The following is an 18,478-nucleotide window of genomic DNA, read 5'->3' on the forward strand; positions in this document are numbered from 1 at the left end:
AATATTAAAGGAGAAAGGAGCTTCCTTCATATGCCAATATAAGAGTAAAATTCAGACTATAGAATTATTCATCATAAATCAGCTGACAAGTGATTACACAGATGTGTGGAGAAGCCAGTCTATTGCTGTATTTCTATAAGGTCTATAGTTTCAATCGGGTACTTGTGGATGAGAATACTGCGTGAGGTCTACTGTTCTCAGAACTACTAGTTTGATTAAGTAAAGAGAGTGATTCACCAGTATTATAAAATTTAATAGTCATCAGAATTTATGGCTAACTCGCAAATGTACTCGTACTCGTACATGTTTGTGCATAAGACTTTTGTGTCTTCCCTTATGATTGTATTGTTCTATCATATTTGTATTGGTGAAAATATGTTATCTTAGATTTGATTCATTTTTCTGTGAGTTGGCTAGAATTTATGGATTCCAATAAATATAACAATTTTTTTAAACACAAGTTTTTCTAATCAATAGAGTGTGAATAGGAATGAAAGTTCATTCATGAATATTCTTATTTGATTTGATTACATTTACAATTTTATCAGTTCCAATGTGTTTCAACTAATTAAAAGATGAGACATATTATCACAGCATGATAGTTATCAATAACTTTCGAAGGTCATGAATAATTCAAGGCTTAGGCACAGAAATCAAGGCTAACCAGACTTCTACCAAAGCTCCATCTAGAACTAGAATTTTCAAAAGCTTTTCTCAGTTTCATGTTATTTAATTACTGATCCGATCATCAAGGGTCGGTTATTCTAGAGACATGTGCAATGCAACAAGTTTTCCATCTACAAGTTCCACTCGCATGAGATAACTGGCAGATGGGGATTTCGGAAAACGTAAAACATGCAACCATGAGGATTTCCTGAAGTTTCTGCTCAAATAAGATTACCGACAGGTTTTCACCTAAGACTGGGATTTAAGAGTGTCGTGCATGTTGCCTAACCTATTTCACAGTAAGTACACATGTGTGAGTTGTTTGTGCTTGTGTATTACTGGCAACGAGAGGTGAAGTTTTGGAGAGAGGTGAGGAGGCTTAGAGCAGAGTTATTGTGCAGATGGCGAAGTTGCTAATCACATTTGTTGCTGTCCACTGTCCAGACCCCCACGTCAAATCTTATTCTGAATTGTAGCTTGCGTGAGAAGCTTGCTCACAATCACATTCACTCTCCAGGCAGGGTATAATAGTAAATTATATACATAATGTAGCGTCCTCTTACTTTGGCGTTTTTTCCCAGTCCCACTGTGCTAAAATAATATGTGCAGTCCACACACATACTCCAACGAACTTATTTTATACTTCAAAGTTTTTTTTTGTGATCCCTTCTCTCAGAAAAAAATGATGATAGCTAGTGATTATATTCAGAGAGAGAGAGAGAGAGAAAATGAGAGAAAGCGTGAGTAAGGAGAGACAGGTAGACGAAAAGAAAGGTAGTGAGGGAACGTGGAGATGAGTGTGCAGGAATAAGGAGAGGGATATGTAGAGAAGAGTCAAGATGTAAGGAGAGGGGAGTAGGAGTTCAAGGATGATAGAGAGGAAATATCCCGTACTATCCAACCCCCACCATTCCCACCACCTGCTCAGAGTAACCCCGAGTTAATCTTCAGCCCCCCTCTCCTTAATCTACTTTACAAGTTTCAGCTCATAACAAATTCGACCGCACACAAGTTATCTCCTTTACGTGACAAACTTAATTGTTGTTACGCGGTGAGTTTTCAGCTGGTGGTCGCTCGTTCGCAACTCATGTGACAGATCTTCTCACGCTTTCTCTCTCTCTCACCCTTACTCTCACACTCTCTTCCTTTGCGTGTGTGCATTGGAAGCTCCTCCCTTCAGTGCCACTTGAAACACCGACCAACGTCTCCATGACAAACTTGTCCCTTACTTTGCTAGTCGTCGGGACAGCTTCTTGTAATGCGACTGCAGCCGCAGGAGATTAATGCCGTTGCAGACAGTCATGTATATTAATGAACGAAAATTGTGTTTGTATCATTCAAATAGCTGAATTAAGAAAGAAACCTCATACCAAACTTCAATTCTCACTCAATAGTTACACTTTTTCAACTTTGCAATAGAGATGGACGGCTTGGTCTACTACCAAGGAAGAATTATGAAAAAATGTCGATTGCAGACGTGATTCGAGGATTTACTTGGAACTTCATCTTGAAATTTACTTAATGCACTGGATTACCTGTGCACTGAATTATCAAGTTTACACAATTACACAATAATCGGGATTTTTGGTAACTCAAGTTGTATTACTTCATCACTGCATGATGAAAAGGAAGGATCTTATCACTATCCTGGCAATAGGATTATGATATTCGGATCACCTTTTTCATTCTCAATATTAATATCATCAATATTAATGAAAAAATACCTTTCATCTCCAGTAGAACAAGACAGCTTACAAGGAGCTTTCCAACTTTCACAAAATTCAACGCCATTCTCGACGTTGACACTATAAACAACTATTACCAAAAAAGACAAACTTTGAAGAACAAAAAATCTACTATTATGAAATAAATTCATTTTAGAGTGAGACGATTCAATAAATATGGAAAATTACATTTACAGTTCTTACACGTAAAATTTTTATTTACAAGCTTAGCATGCTATTATTATTTTTAAATACAGTTATTACATAACAAATAATAGCACAAGGAGATTTCGCATGAAAAAATTTGGTTTTAGTACTATTTCTGGAATTTATCAAAAAACATGAAATAAATCAAAACGGCAATACATTTTTGCAGGCACTCATATATATAGATAGTAATATACTAACTGTAGGCCTATTTTCCACCAACTCTCAAAAAACTCATACATGATTAGTCAAGCTTGATAGCTTTTTTGAGTGAACTATTCAATTTGAATCTATTTATGAGTGCTGAAATTGACGGTCATTAAATGTTCTTAAATGTCTTCGTGATGCATTTTTGGTGGGAAGCATAGTTTTTAATTTCTCAATTTTTTTTATAATTAGCCTGTTTTGAAAGAATTATTTCAGTCTTTTTAAATCGGAATGAGCTTAGTTGCATGATAATCTGTGGATTTGTTGATTTTTACTTTCCTTGTCCTATTACCATAGGTATGGAAAGTATTGCTTTCCGAAAAAAATTAAGGTACCCCAATTTCTGTCAAAAACAGGGTTTTTCGCGATTATCTCAAAAACGGCTCCAACGATTTTGATCAAATTTATACCTAAAATAGTCATTGATAAGCTCTATCAACTGCCACAAGTCTCACATCTATCACACACACTCATATCTGTAAAAATTCCAGAAGCTCCGCCACATCTATGCAAAGTTTGATTTTAGATTCTCAAGTATCAGGCTTCAGATATAAATTAAACAAAAAAATTCAAGTGGAAAAGATTAAGCTTAAAAATCTCTACAATTATTAATGTTTAGTAACATTATTATACCTTGTCACGTGGTATTTTAGCACCACAAAATATTTATGAAATGAACTATTGAGCTTTAATAGAATTATAAAATAGAAAGAACAGAATAAGATAGCCTAGTCAAGTTACCGCTCAAGTAAAATCGAATGTTATTCTTTAAATCGAATGTTATTCGATGCTATATCTTTAAGCGATAAGAAAATCATGCAAAATTGTAATTCAACAATAATGAGAATTCTTTGGCAGAAATAAAAATTATAAAGCGGCTTATTCATAATTGGCAGATCATAAAAAATAAAAGTTTGCATGTACATTTTGAGGTTAGAATTCTTTGTTTTGTTCTAAATGAATCAATCAATCTAGGATCAATTGACAGTTCTTTGAATCGATACCTAACGAATCAGCTGATTGCTCGATCAACCAGTATGAATTGAATTATACGTTTAACTCACAAAATATATATTATATACACTAGGGAAGGTTTATGTAAATAGATAAGGACAACTATTATTGTTACACGATTATTTATTGCAATCTAAAAAAGTATGAAAACCAAGAGTACACAAAACTCACATAAAAAATTGAATGTATATCATTTTATAGCATCATATATCGAGATTTAATTATTAAAATACTCTTAGCCTATCACTTAATTTATTTATATAAAAACTTTTTATTCATCTTAGTATAACAAAGTTAGGAAAACCCTGAATCTTAAAGAACCAATTACATTGAGTCTTACTAAAATTAGAAAGCCAATCAGAAGGAAGCTTATGAATCGTTTAAGGAAGAGATGAAATTTTTCTGAAAATCACTCTCTCTGGCTTGTGATCTCGATCTGTGAGGAGCACATGGAGATTAGGGTTCTTTCTTCATATTTTTTATTAAATCCCCCTAGCACAGCCACATTAATTTTATGTATTTAGATTCATGCATTGCACTCTCCTTTCTGCTTTTTTGTCTTATTTTTAGTTGAACTTTTATTTTTGATTTTCTAACAGTAGATATTTTTGTTTTGTTCTGTTTTAGTTTAGCATGTGTCAGTCGAGCAGCCTAGCTAACACCCAGCTAGCAATTTCGTGGCAGCAGCTAAGACGGTATCACATGATAAGTCCAATCTTCCATAAATTTATTCTATTTGCCATTGTCTTCAGTACTTTTGTACTCAAACAAGAGCTGAGAATATCAAATTTTTTACTTAGAATTTGAATTTTATTTACCTCCACACTCTTATCCTTATCCGTAATTTATTTTGAATTACCTTCAGATCATATTTTGTCTAATTTAACAATCCCTTTAATTCTCTGTAACTTTTCAATCATTTAATTTAATTTCACTTATTTCCAACGACGTTAAATTGCATTCCTACTTCTCATTCAATTCTCTCATCAGTATTTTTCATGTAATTTCTATAGCTATATCACATTTTTTTTAAAGCATGTTTCTTGTATTTCAACTAATTTAAAGTCGCTCTAGATACTCATAAGCTGACACATGCGATCACTCTCATCTACAAGCCATTATATCCACTCTTTGCTTAAATCTTCAAAACAATGTTTCCATCTGTTATTTTTCGAAGAAAGATTGAGGTTCAATTCTTCATCAATCCATGACAAGCATATCCATGTGCTGGATAAATTTCTTAATTGGAAAATAACTGTACAAATTGATAATTTGAACTGATAAGGAAGATGTGTTTGGTGGAATTAATTATAACTTATCAGTAAAATTTCTACAACTTTTTTCTATATTTATGTTGATTGTTAAATTTGAAACTCTTATTATTTAACTTACACTAAAAACAGAATATCTTATTTGTTCTTCCACTAATTATAGACTATTGGAATATGTCTCTCTCTGGCTCTCTCTCACACACACTCTCTCTTTCTTTCTTTTTTAAAAACCAGTTACGAGCTCTGTAAGAGGTTCTCTATTCTATTGCTACCTACTATTTATTATTTTTCTTTTACTTGAACAGCTATTTATGCTAAATTAGGATCCTACTTGTCAATCTGAATAATTTTTACCATGGCCGACTCTATTTATTGCTTGAAGCTTGATCCATCTTAACTATAAATATAGTGAGTTCCACGTTATAATGGTAGTAAAGAAATATAAGAGAACAGCGTTGCCGATTCTCTTTCTTGCCACTACAGAATATAGCTGATACCACTATATCTAATGACATATTAACTGTTCATTCTTGTTTAAAATAATCAATTATATTTTATTCGGGAAGGAAATATATTTTCAATTGAATAATATTTTTTCATTTATTAGAATTGAATATTGTGATAATTTTATTACCACATTGTTGAATAACGATCTGAAAACGTTGCGAAGCTAGAGAAGGATAGCGGTATTTGCTTCTTTGAATTGAAGGCAAGGATATCAACAACAATGTTAATCAAATACTGACATTTTAACGTAGACCTCACTATAGTATCAAAGATTTTCAGCTTTTTAGCAGCTGAAGCTATGTTTTATAAGATATCTAATGTATACAGTATAATACCCATAAAGCATACATTCTCATCAGCTGAAAAAGTCTATAGTTCGGAACATGGATAGAGTCGTGAGTCGGCCATGTTCTAACCTTTCAAACTTGTTTACATTTTAAAATTGCAACATGCAGAGTAAAAAATGAACATTCTACTATTGAGGAAAATTGTTCCAAATGATTTATAAATAAACAAAATGAGTTTTGACCGACAAATCAAAGATTTTCAGGAATTTCTCATCAGGGAAAAACGAGCTTTTAATGGAAAATTCCGTAAACCAATCCAATATAAGATCGATATTGACGATTTTGAAGCCTTGAAAACTGTGGCAAAAGGCACGTTTTCTAAGTTTGTTTTGGCAAAAATCGTGTCCAGTCATGAGGTATGTGCTCTCAAAATTTGTCCCAAAAAGACATTAGTTAAATACAGACAGGTGGAGCATACACGCGACGAAAAACACGTTTTAGAAGTGATCAAATTCCCATTTGTAGTCCGACTCTTGTACTTTTTTCAAGATAATAGAAATTTGTATTTTGCTCTATCCTTTGTCAAAGGAATTGAGTTCAATAATCGTCTTAAGCAGTTGAAGAAATTCTCTGAAGATAGTGCCAGGTTTTACAGTGCGCAAATAGTGTTGACTCTTGAGTACCTGCATTATTTAGATTTAATTTACAGAAACATAAAGCCCGAAAGTTTAGTGATTGGCAATAATGGTTATTTAAAGCTAATTGACTTCAAGTTCTGTAAGTATATAGATGAGAAAAAGGAGAGAACATACACAATTTGTGGAGGTCCCGAGTATTTAGCACCGGAAGTCATATTAAGTCGCGGCTATGGTAAATCATGTGACTACTGGTCCCTAGGTGTGATCATTTACGAAATGTGTTGCGGGATTCCACCTTTCACGGCTAAGGACCATGTCAAACTGTATGAAAAAATTATAGCCGGCAAGTATAAGATGCCAGCCGCCTTCTCGAAAGATCTCAATAATCTTATACACAAACTGTTACAAATTGAGGTTCCAAAAAGAATTGGCTGTCTGAAACGTGGAATGGATGATGTGAAGGCTCACAACTGGTTCAGTACTATCGATTGGGATATGGTGTTGAATAGGCAAGAGTCTCCTCCGTATCTGCCACAAAAATTTGACGATCCCTCCAAAGATATACGTGAATACTCCTCACCTTTGGACTTGCAAACATCTCAGAATGATATTTTTGCTGAGGAATTCTATGACTTTTGAAATAATTTTACCCTGTATTTGTCATTTGTAATATAAAATGTAATCTTCTATAGAACTCTAGGTACCTATTAAAGGTCTTCACATTATTTCAAATGAAAAAGACTAAGAAATTGTCAAAAAACCACAGATTTATTGATACTTAGAAGATACCTAGATACTTTCTAAGTATCAATTAATCTGTGGCTTTTTGACAATTTCTTAGTCTTTTCCATTCTATATGAATAATTACCACAATATTAACTTCTCAACTACACAAAAAGTGAAAGTATCAAATCATTTCAATCAAAAAACAATAGAGAGTTAAAAAATTGTATTTATATTATCAAACTAGATAAGATTGTCGATATATTTTCAAATTAATAACTTTGACTTGGTGCAAAAGAATTCTTAATCTTCGATGGTCCTTCCTCTATCCAACTGAACCGTTAGAAGAATACGAAATACATAATATTTATAACAGATATATAAAATAGAATTGAACAGTGGCGCCATTTCACCAAACTGCTAGGGGGCAAAAACCAAGGGGTATGAGGGGGGAAGGAATACCCCCAAAGGATAGAGGGCTCTGGGATTTTCCCCATAAGAGTTACATTCGAAGATGTTATTATATGCTTCATTTTTTCCAGTTTTATACAAATGTGGTTGAAGTATCAATACAAACATATATATTATTAGCTATTGAATCATAAAATTGTTATTAGAAATATAGGCCTACAGTAGTGGCTCTGTAGCTATAGGCCCTAAAGTAGGAATACACTGAAAAAGATTTCTTACAAATCATGGGAAAAGATATATTTTTCTTTTACAATGACAATTTCATTGTGAATCATATTCTAATTGGAAAATAGCTTCCAGTTGGAAAGCTAAAGAAACATTAAGCTGTTCCCAACTCTGTACATACATTTTTGATTGTCTGATTGTGCCCTTTCTTTTGCTTTCACTGTGACATCTTGCAACTTGTTAATTCTCATGTTGAAATTTATGCAACAACTAACTTATTCTGCCCTGATCAATAATTATTGTACCCATCCTATACTCAAGCTTCAACTATACCATAGAGAAAAATATATTCTTTATTACTCCGTACCCGTAGCAATTTTGCTACATTGTTGATACTGTAGTAGGAATTATACTAATGCTCTTTAAAAAAGCATTAAATCAGTATGAGATTCTAAGGATTCGTGTAGATAGAGCCGCATTTTCATTATTTATCTAATCCTAAGGGTATGCCCCCGGCCCCCCCTAAATGGCGCCCCTGGAATTGAATGAGTGGTTCATGATAAGTAGAGGAGCTGTTGTGAATTGACGTTTTATTATTGAAATTTATAACGCAGTTCTTCTTCCACTTTCTCAGGTAGGAGTGAAATGTATTTCTTGGAAACTCCAAATACAGTTAAAGTTGGATAGAATGCAATGTATGCATTTCATACAAATACAATATTATCCTATTATATTAAGCGAGCAATTTCTGTATATCTTGTAACGATCCATTTTCTATTTAGTACAATTTTACATGCATTTAACCTATAAGTAGCAGTCATTTTAATTATCAAAATCATTAAATTATGATATTCCTAATGTAAGTTTTCCTAACCCAAAGCTTTTCCTAACCTAAGCTTTCCTAACCTAAAGTTTTTCCTAACCTAAGCTTTTCCTAACCTTAGCTACTTATGGCTGCTACTTATAGGTTGAATGCATGTAAAATTGTGCTACTTTGAACTTGGTTTATTTTAAAAACAATAGTGACCGCCGTTTAATTTTTGTAATTTTGTGCTCAAAATAACATACCAAATCAATCCCAACCAAAAATTTTATGGCAGGTATTTTGGCACTGGACGTACACTTTAACCAGAATTTGTCACACTCAATTAAGGAGTTTGGTTTATAGTTTATACCTCATTCCTCCTCAAATAATTTCATTGAATACGCAATGAGCAATATTCTTGAACATGGATGATATTATGATGAGATGATCAATACTATCTCCAAATCATAGCAAATTGAAATGATTGTTATATTCTGTAGAGTTGAATAGGGGTTGGAGAATGATCTATTGTCTGTCAATCATTGAACCGTGATTGATGATGTGAATGTTGGAATAGTGAAGGTTACACAAAATCGAAAGCACAGCGAGGCTATTCCCTGTTGAATGAGTGTCATATCACTGCATTGCCGAGGCATTATTTTTCGGGTCGCTGATTCGGACGTAATACTTACTACCCGCATTCATTGCTTATAATTCCTCAATATCTCTCTCTCTCTCTCTTTCTCTCTCTTTCTCCATTTCTCTCATTTACACTCTTTCTTTCTCTTCCTCTTTCCAGTTATCTGCCTCTTTACCGAGCGGAATAAGTCCGTCTGGCCACCAGACCACTCACTGCTCCACGAAGATTTGTTATAAACAGCTTTTTGCCCAGAGTCGGAAATCTCCGGCATTTTAGCACTGGCTTTTCACGAGCAAAGTGAACTCGGTAACAGGCTCTTCCAGTAGAGTGAATCGCAAAACGAACCAACCCCACACCTCTCCGTCTCCGCTCTCCTCCTTCCACAAGGTTTGATGACAAAGTTTGCTTTGGAAAACATTAGCCGGTATCCTGAGACGTCCCTTAGGACCGATTCCATTGAGTATCTTCTACGTTGCAATGCCACGGCTACATTAGCGCCGTGTAATGATCGGAAAGTACCTCGAAAAGGTCGAATTTTCATCATTTGCACATAGTGCCTCGAAAGAATCATACTGTGCCTCGATAAGGTTGAATTTCCACCATGTGCACATAAAAGACTCATGTGTCCCATTGAGTGTTTCAATGCATACATATTCAAATAAATTTTCTTGCAATAGAAAATATACCTCAATATTATTGTGAAAATGTATGAACAAAAATTATTCTGAAAGCAAGTGATACATCCTAGTCAGTTACATCCTGAGTATATAGCATTCAGCAAGTCACTTCCTGAGAAACTACTTACTCTGTTGGTTCAATTCTCAAGAATTATACTCATCGATCTGGATACTTTGAACTATCAACATCCAATCAATTGATATGAGCATATTACATATCCATTCCAGGTTGTGACTGGAATATTTACTTTTATAATATCATTATTAAAAGAAAATTGAGTATTTTGAACTTACCTAAACCTACCTTACATTTCAAAACAATCAATCAAGTTCAAAAAAGAGTGTTCATCATAGTGAAATTATTTATTCATGATATCCGTTTTTTATTAAAAATTTTTTAGTGTAAATTGCTATTTGAATAAGTGATAGTAGCTAACCTAGATTTTGATTTGAACTATTAGTATGAATTTAAAAAGGAACAGTTTTGGGCATAAACCTATTTTGCCTTCTCATATAAGTGAGTGAATAAATTAATAATTTATCCAATCATAAACTATCATATTATTTCTAATTGAATGTCCAACCACCTAATAATCTTATTTCACTGAAATTGAACCTGACTACAACTCCAACGAATTACAGACGCATCTTCTATAATCCAATCGGAAATTCATTTCGCAGCAGCCCAGATCGACGGAAATCGATCAATTCGACATGAACCGCCAATTTTTGAAATGTTGGCGACATTTGGCCGCTTAGGTCTACTCATGTGAGTATGTTTGTGCCCGAAATTTATGTGCAATATGCACGCATGAAATAGTATCGGCCGGCCCGGTCAGCCGGCTCTCATTAATATTGCCGGCCTGTCCGTCCAAAACGCGCGATTTCTAGCCGCGTTCATTTGCCTCCGAGCATGATTTGCATAGAGAAAGCTGGACCAGCAAAACTGCAATATAAATTATCGCGCAAATATAGCCCTGTGCAACTGTTTGGAAGCGGGAAAATTTCATCCACCATAATATACGTAGGCAACTCAAACGTCACAACATTACTCACATGCTCTATGATCGAAATAGTGCTGTGCAAGTTGCCAACGACAGCCCGACCAATCACAAGCTAGCTGTACAAACCGCCAGCCAACCGCCAACTCGCGAACACATTGCATTCTGCCGTCTGCTACACTTTGTTAAAGTTCGCCTGCATTTTCAGTGTGGGAATTGCCGGGGAATTTAAATTTCCCGCCAACAAAGATCCCCCCTTTAATTCCCCAGATTTTCCGACAACTATCGAGGTTGCGGTGCTTCTCATCTCTTATGTGGTAGAGACTTGTTTGGTGCTATTGAGGTTCACGTTTCAGGAAATTTCCATAGTTTCAGATTGTGGTAATAGCGCTATAGTAGTTGGTTCTTGAAATTTTCATTTATTGTCTCAGGACTCATGGGACGTTGTTAGTTTCATAGCAGCTTTCAATATTTTAACTTCCACAGTGATATGTGTGATACTGATCAATCAATAAATTAATCTTCAGCATATTCTTATGATATCAATAGCCTCTTATAATTTTCTACAATCTCATCTTCTTAAATGCCTATTTCCTATTTTGTGATGGCTATCTTTATATCAGGTATCTTTTGTATTTATTCTTTTGTAGGAATAATGGTGATATATATCATGGTTGAATCTTGGAAGGAGTTTTATATTTCTCAACTATTGGTTGTGATTGTATTGGTATAGTTTCCTATTACACGAATTAGTTGAGCCATTTTACTATGAGCAAAAGGTGATAAGCTGCTTCAGACTAGACTCACCTTTTTTGGAGCATTTGCTTCAAAAGTTGAGCAAATGCTCTAGTCTATTCATACAATTTTGAGCATAATATGAGCTTTTACTTTTGAGCAAATGCTCAAACTTTTTTTTCGATGAGCATATGCAAAAGGTTTTGCTCACGTTTATTCATAGAAAATGAAGCAAATGCTCAATATTTTAGAAGTATAAGCAAATGCTCAACTTTATTCATGTAGCCCATTGCCTCTCTTCCAGAACAGCTCTTTTTCTGTTTATTTTGTGCGTGTCTGTGGGGGGTGAGAGGGTAAGGACTGGATGTCAGGGGGCACGCATGAATGTTTTAGGGAGCCATAATGGCGGACTGGACCATGTCCTCTTCTCAAGGGTGTCAGGGAATGAGAATGAGGAGGAGTAGGAAGGGAAAAGGAGGAGGGGGAGGAGGAGGAGGAGGAGGAGGAGGAGGAGAAAAAGAAGGAAGAAGAGTAGGTGGAGGAGGATATGATGATGGAAAAGGAGGAGCAGGTTGATGAGGATGAAGAAGAGAGGGTAGCCTTGGTGCTCAACATGCAAGGCTAACAGTTAATTACCCTGCCGGGACGCTGCCCTTCATATATCATAATCATGACACTACAATCTCTCACTCTCCGCTATACTCAGCCTCTATCAAATTTCAGGCCTACTACAACATACACCCAAGCAAGCATCACTCTCACATATCAAACAGTAAGCGTATATAAACAAACACACGCACATGCGCAGGTTGGCGATGAAATATGAGCTGCATTAGGTGATTTAGTTCCCAAAAACCAAATTCATTCACAGTGTTGATGAAAATAGCTTTGAGAGTATTTTTTTTTCATTTCCAGAGTGTTATGGCTCAGATTCGTAACAATTGATCTACAACTTATATAGTAGTATACAAAATAGTAAGTTACTATTCAATATTCAAAAAGTGTTCCAGTTGACTAGAACAATACAAAATTGCTTGATATACCATACAATTAGTTTGACAGGACAAGCAAAATTGCTCTGCGATACTGATGTATATAATTATTGTATAACTAGCTGGTAACCCGTGCTTCGCAAGGGTCTTTCTTAAAACTTGACGTAATGAAATCTCGAAGAATTCAAAATAGGCCTATGTACAGTGAGTCCGTCATTCTATCAGGGCTCGAATAATTTTGAAATTTTAATTAAATAAAAATGGAAGAATATAATTTATCTATGTAAATAACAACACCTTCATTGAAAGACATATTAACTGCATGCGTTTTCATATTGCCGATACAGTATTGATGAAACTGTAGACGTTCATTTAGCATTTGTCTCAAAAATTGTTCTAGCTGAAAAATTAATAATCCATGCCACGTGTAGGCCTAAACATTGCATCAGGAAAACGAAGTTTTAAAACTATGTTTTTCAGGTAGAAAGCAATATAGAAACAGATGTTCCTTTTTTAATTTCGACCATATGATTTGGTGATTTTTTAATGAATTCGAATGTACCATTAATGAAAATTAAACATTAATTCTGAAAAATCTAGAAGGAAAGTTAAAATTTGGGCTTCCAGGTGCACGAGATTGATATTTTTAGAATCTATGTGCAAAATTTGGAGATCTAAATCATTCCCGTTTTTCCGGTATGCAATCCACAAGTTGACATGCGAACAAACGAACAAACACAACCCCACTCTCTCTTATTATATAGATAATTATTTCAAATATTCAATGAAAAAGCTATTTAAACAAAATCATGGGCTTCTGCTACTGCAAATATTGCCCGAAGAACTGAATAGCAGAAAGAAATTTAAAAAATGGAACTGTTTCCAGATCGGGAATCTAACCCGGTACTCTCCCCGTTGTCGGCGGAGCGTCTTCAACCCTTCGCCCACCAGGCATTCTCTGAACAGCTTTATACAATTCTCATTTCCGCCAGGTATCAAAGATATTGAAAATTGCAGTTAACCAACTAATGGAATATCATTACTGGATAATAATAATTTCAAATACCCAATTAAAGCTGTATAAATAGAACTAAGGACTTCTGCTACCGAAAATATTGACCGAAGAACTAAATAGCGAAAGGAAATTTAATACACAGTTATCAGCAATAATTATTGATTGAGGTTACATTAAGAATAGTTATGGGTGAATGGTTGGCTAGAAATTATGATTCCTAAAAATGGTTAGAAATCACAAAAAAATATATATCTGTTGAATAATTATTGTATGTTTTTATTCTACGAAAAAATAGCAATCTATTTTGTTAATTCAGTATGTATTTCAAGGCACTTGACCTCATTTAACCCAACTCTATTTCCAACCAGTAAACGATTCTTCATCCACAATGAATCTATAGTTAACTACAAACTAGCTCTCTCTATGTTTTCAACATGAATATCTTCCGAAGTATACATTTCGACTGTGTGGAATATTGTTTGTTTCATAAGAAGCAGACGGAGGATAGCTCTCATGACATCTACCATCAATCTACTAACAGAGAGTGTTTGATTGCAGCCACAATCAATTTTGATACATGATATTGATTGACGCTCCACTTTACAATGAGCCATTGTAACCCAGAAGCTAGATGTATGATGCTATTGAACACGTTCTGTATGTTGTGTGAAATGTGTCAAGCAACATAATTGTGACTGCGTGAAGCTTCACGTTTTTCCTACTTATTCTTCTCCTCTTCTGCAAGATTATGCATTTACTCTCTATCGAATCTCCTCTTCCTCATCATCTTTATTCATTATTCAGCATTACTCCTTCCTCATTTTCTTTTTAAGTTCGTGGATCATAATGTTTTTCTCCACGCTATTTACTACAATAATTCTTCCTTAGTTTCCTCATATTATTTCTATCGAGATTCTCGGCTGCAAGCTGCTTCTTCTTCGTTCTATTCTGTTTCAGCATTTATCTGTGACTTATTTCATTTCTCTAGTCTAGAAACGTATTTTGTGATCAATTTCTCTTTTATCCTATCTTTTCTTTCCAATTTCTTCTTCATTCAAATTTTACCGCTAGTTTCACATGTTGTTGCCTTTATAAAATTTCCTCGTTCCAGATAATCCAATCCTTCCTCTACTCATCCGTACCTCTTTGTTACAACTCTTAAGTCCTATTGCGTTTCTTATTGCTCTTCATATTCTTTACCCTTATTAATTACCTAGCTACAGTAATCTTCTTTTAAGTCTTCGTCAAGTGTTTAGAGATCTACCTACTTCTCCACATTTTTTGTTTCTACTCGATATTGTTCGCCTCCTTCTTGTCGTCGTTTCCTTCTCCTCCATCATATTCTTCTTCTTCTTATACTGCTCCACTTTCCTCTTAACCATGGGAAACGCTTTGAAAAACCGCTGGCCTGATTGATGGTTCACGTACACCAAATTAAGCCGTGGTATAGACGATATTTATTGTATTTTAAGGGAAAGTGAGTGACAGCTGATCGATAACCCCCCTCCCCATGTGTGACACCCCCGTTCAAAAGAGAGGCTCATGCCGAAGATCATTTGTTACGGCCAAATTTCATCTAATCGTGTCATATTGTTCCTATCGCCTAATCATCGCGTTCGAACGTGTCGATGAAAACATCTATTTCGAAAATAAATTGCACGCCGATGGGATAATGTCATTAATTCTTGCTTGTAAACGATCGACGTCCTTATTCAGCTATCACATATGTACCCTGAGATCAATAACTACTTTCGTGCTAGACTTTCTCTCATTCAAAACGTTGCTACTTCAAAGTTTCAAGCGAATCAAACCAATAAATATAGCATTGAAGAGTATCTATCCTTGTATGAACTAACTACTGTATTTCATCCTTGAAACACCTCATTGTAGAACACGTTTCGATTCTCGCTCATGAATCCAAACCAAACAACAAAAACCATTAAATCCAAACAATGAACTCAAATAACTCATTGATTTATCATCGATTCCAGCAAAATGAGATTGCATTCTCTACATGGAATTCAATAGTGTCACACCTTTATAAATGTGAGCTATACAAATTTTATTCAAACATTATTGCATGTTCTTCATCATCAAATTCTGTGACCTAACCGCGAATTTGTAAGAAAAATACGCAGCATGAACATACAGCTGAATATTGAATTTAAATACCATACATCATAGGTCCTTTCCTGAACACCACCTATTTGAAATCTTATACACATACGAATTTCAAATATCACATTTCTTCAACTCACTACTTCAAAAACTCGTAAATAAAAACGATCCCGCCACTAATGCTACTATCAATCATTCAAATAATCTTGACAATCTCGTAAAACGCACTGCCAACAGCCAGAAAATAACACAAAGGGACCGACATCGGTGTTGAATATGTCAATTTTGAAAAATCTCCACATGCTAAATGATAGTTTTTACTATTTCTATTTTACTATAATTATCTACTGAAAATTCAGATTATGTCGTTTTTGGAGTATTTTGAGTGATTGGTGATTCATCGACCAGCTTTCCATAATGAGAACAGAAATTTAAGTTGGGAGAAGTTTCATTCATTCGAGGAAGTATAATCTTCCATGATGAGAGTTCATCAACAGTATTCTTTGAGAGTTGTATGTTCAAAATTGATTGAATACACTCTCATGTATACTTCACAATCCTTGAAAAAAAAGCTTCCAACTGAATCGCACTCTATGTTGTCCAAGAAACAATAACTTCTCTCAAGCTGATAAATAGCATTTCAGTCCATAAATAGAATTACACGCCAAAATTCACCACAAAAGTGATAAATGTGACAGATCAACCCAATTCAATTTGTTAACCAAAATAAACTCTGCACAAAACGTGACACTTCTTCTCGACTTTATCTTGTTAGGTAACATTATTCGAAAAAACTTGAATTCTTCTTCTTATTGTGCCTGTCCGCTACGAACGTGGGCGATCAACATGGCGATTTTCACTTTATTCACGGCAATACGAAATATTTCTATGGAGCTTTTTCCACACCAGGATCGGATGTTGTTTAGCCAAGAAATTCTTCTTCTACCTGGGCCCCTCTTTCCAAAAATCTTTCCTTGGAGTATCACCTGTAATAGAGAATATCTTACGTCGTTTCTCATTACATGTTCCAGATACTGAATCTTTTTGCGTTTGATGGTGGTGATTATCTCAATGTCTTTCCCCATTCTCCTTAGAACCTCAATGTTTGTTACGCGATCAGTCCATGGTATCCTCAGAATCCTTCTGTATGCCCACATCTCGAATGAAACAAGTCTTTTACTAATGGCCTCATTCAGAGTCCAGGACTCTGCACCATATAATAGGACTGTAAACACATAACATCTGAGCATTTTTATCTTCGTTTCTAGGGAGTAATTCTTGCTCTTGAAGATGGAGCCCATTCTATTGAAAGCTGATCTGGCCTTTCCTATTCTTGATTTTATTTCCTCAGTAATATCCCATCCTTCATTTATTATGGTTCCCAGGTAGCTATACTTCTTTACTCTTTCCACTGGTGCTTGATTGATATATAGGTGATCTCCATTTATGTTATTCTTTCTTATAATCATCAGTTCTGTCTTCTTCACATTGATGTCTAGACCATATTCATTATTACATGCCGTTATTTTGTCCATCATGAATTGCAAATCTTGTAAATTATCAGAGAAAACGATCGTGTCATCTGCATAACGGATATTATTGAGTCTCATTCCGTTAATCAAAACTCCTTTCTCAATTTCATCCAAAGCCTCACTGAGAATTTTTTCTGAGTACAAATTTAATATGATGGGTGATAATGTACAACCCTGTCTCACTCCTCGCATTTTTTCAATTTTCCTTGTATGCTCACTTTCAATTCTCAAATTCGCTGACTGGTTCCAGTAAAGATTTCCAAATACCCTTAAATCTTTATCATCGATGCCCGCATCTTTCAGAATAATCATCATTTTATCATGTTGTACCCTATCAAAAGCTTTTTGCATAAACATGCATAAACATTACAGTTAACGTCCCTGCATCTCTGGAACAACACTTGTACTGCAAACAAAGCTTCCCGTGTCCCTACAGCATTTATGAGCCAAATTGGTTAGATGATATCTGTTTTTCACATATTCTATAGATTGTTCTGTGAATGATTTTTAGGAATAGTTTAAGAAAATTACTCATCAAGCTTATGGTGCAGTACTCCTCACAAATCTTTGCTCCTGTCTTTGTAGGAAGAGCAATAAACTCAGACTCCAGCCAGTGTTCTGGAATGTTTCCAGAATCATAGATATTATTGAACACTCGTGTTAAGAGTCTAATATTACTATCACCTAGAATTTTTAAGAACTCTGCTTGAATGCAGTCAGGTCCTGCTGCTTTGCCATCTTTGAGTTGTTTTATTGCAGCCTTCACTTCATGCTCTAATATTTCAGGGCCGGTGGTAATGTCATTGATGGTAAAGACATTCCTCTGGTCATAGAAAAGTTTCGAAATGTAGTCCTCCCACGTCTTCACTTGGTCCTGTGTGTCCACAATAAATATTATTCTTTCATCACCATTCAGCAACCTTCCCTTTTGACGTCTTCTGAAGGTACCTGTCACTTCCTTCACTCTTCGATGCAAATTATAATAATAATGCTTCCTTTGTTATTCCTCTATTTCCAAACATTTCTCCAAGGCTTCAGCTTCTTTTCTTAGCCCTCTCTGATCTTCCTTCTGACAACAATTCT

General features: G+C 34.9%; 2 protein-coding genes across 4 annotated transcripts in view; both read left to right on the top strand.

Moving 5' to 3' along the window:
* Window positions 1–18,478, top strand: part of LOC111044931 (irregular chiasm C-roughest protein) — a 476,131-nt gene that overhangs the window by 278,567 nt on the left and 179,086 nt on the right. The gene's annotated exons all lie outside the window — the stretch shown is intronic.
* LOC111045698 (cAMP-dependent protein kinase catalytic subunit beta-like) lies at window positions 5,185–7,302 on the top strand. Its single transcript, XM_039424119.1, has one exon. It carries the CDS (start codon window positions 6,114–6,116, stop codon window positions 7,158–7,160), a length of 1,047 nt encoding a protein of 348 aa, XP_039280053.1. The 5' UTR covers window positions 5,185–6,113; the 3' UTR covers window positions 7,161–7,302.

This window comes from Nilaparvata lugens, chromosome 3, assembly GCF_014356525.2.
Source record: "Nilaparvata lugens isolate BPH chromosome 3, ASM1435652v1, whole genome shotgun sequence".
NCBI lineage: Eukaryota > Metazoa > Arthropoda > Insecta > Hemiptera > Delphacidae > Nilaparvata > Nilaparvata lugens.

Excerpts from the sequence above, each read along its gene's own strand:
- LOC111045698 (XM_039424119.1), top strand. The coding sequence starts at position 6,114 with ATGAGTTTTGACCGACAAATCAAAGATTTTCAGGAATTTCTCATCAGG.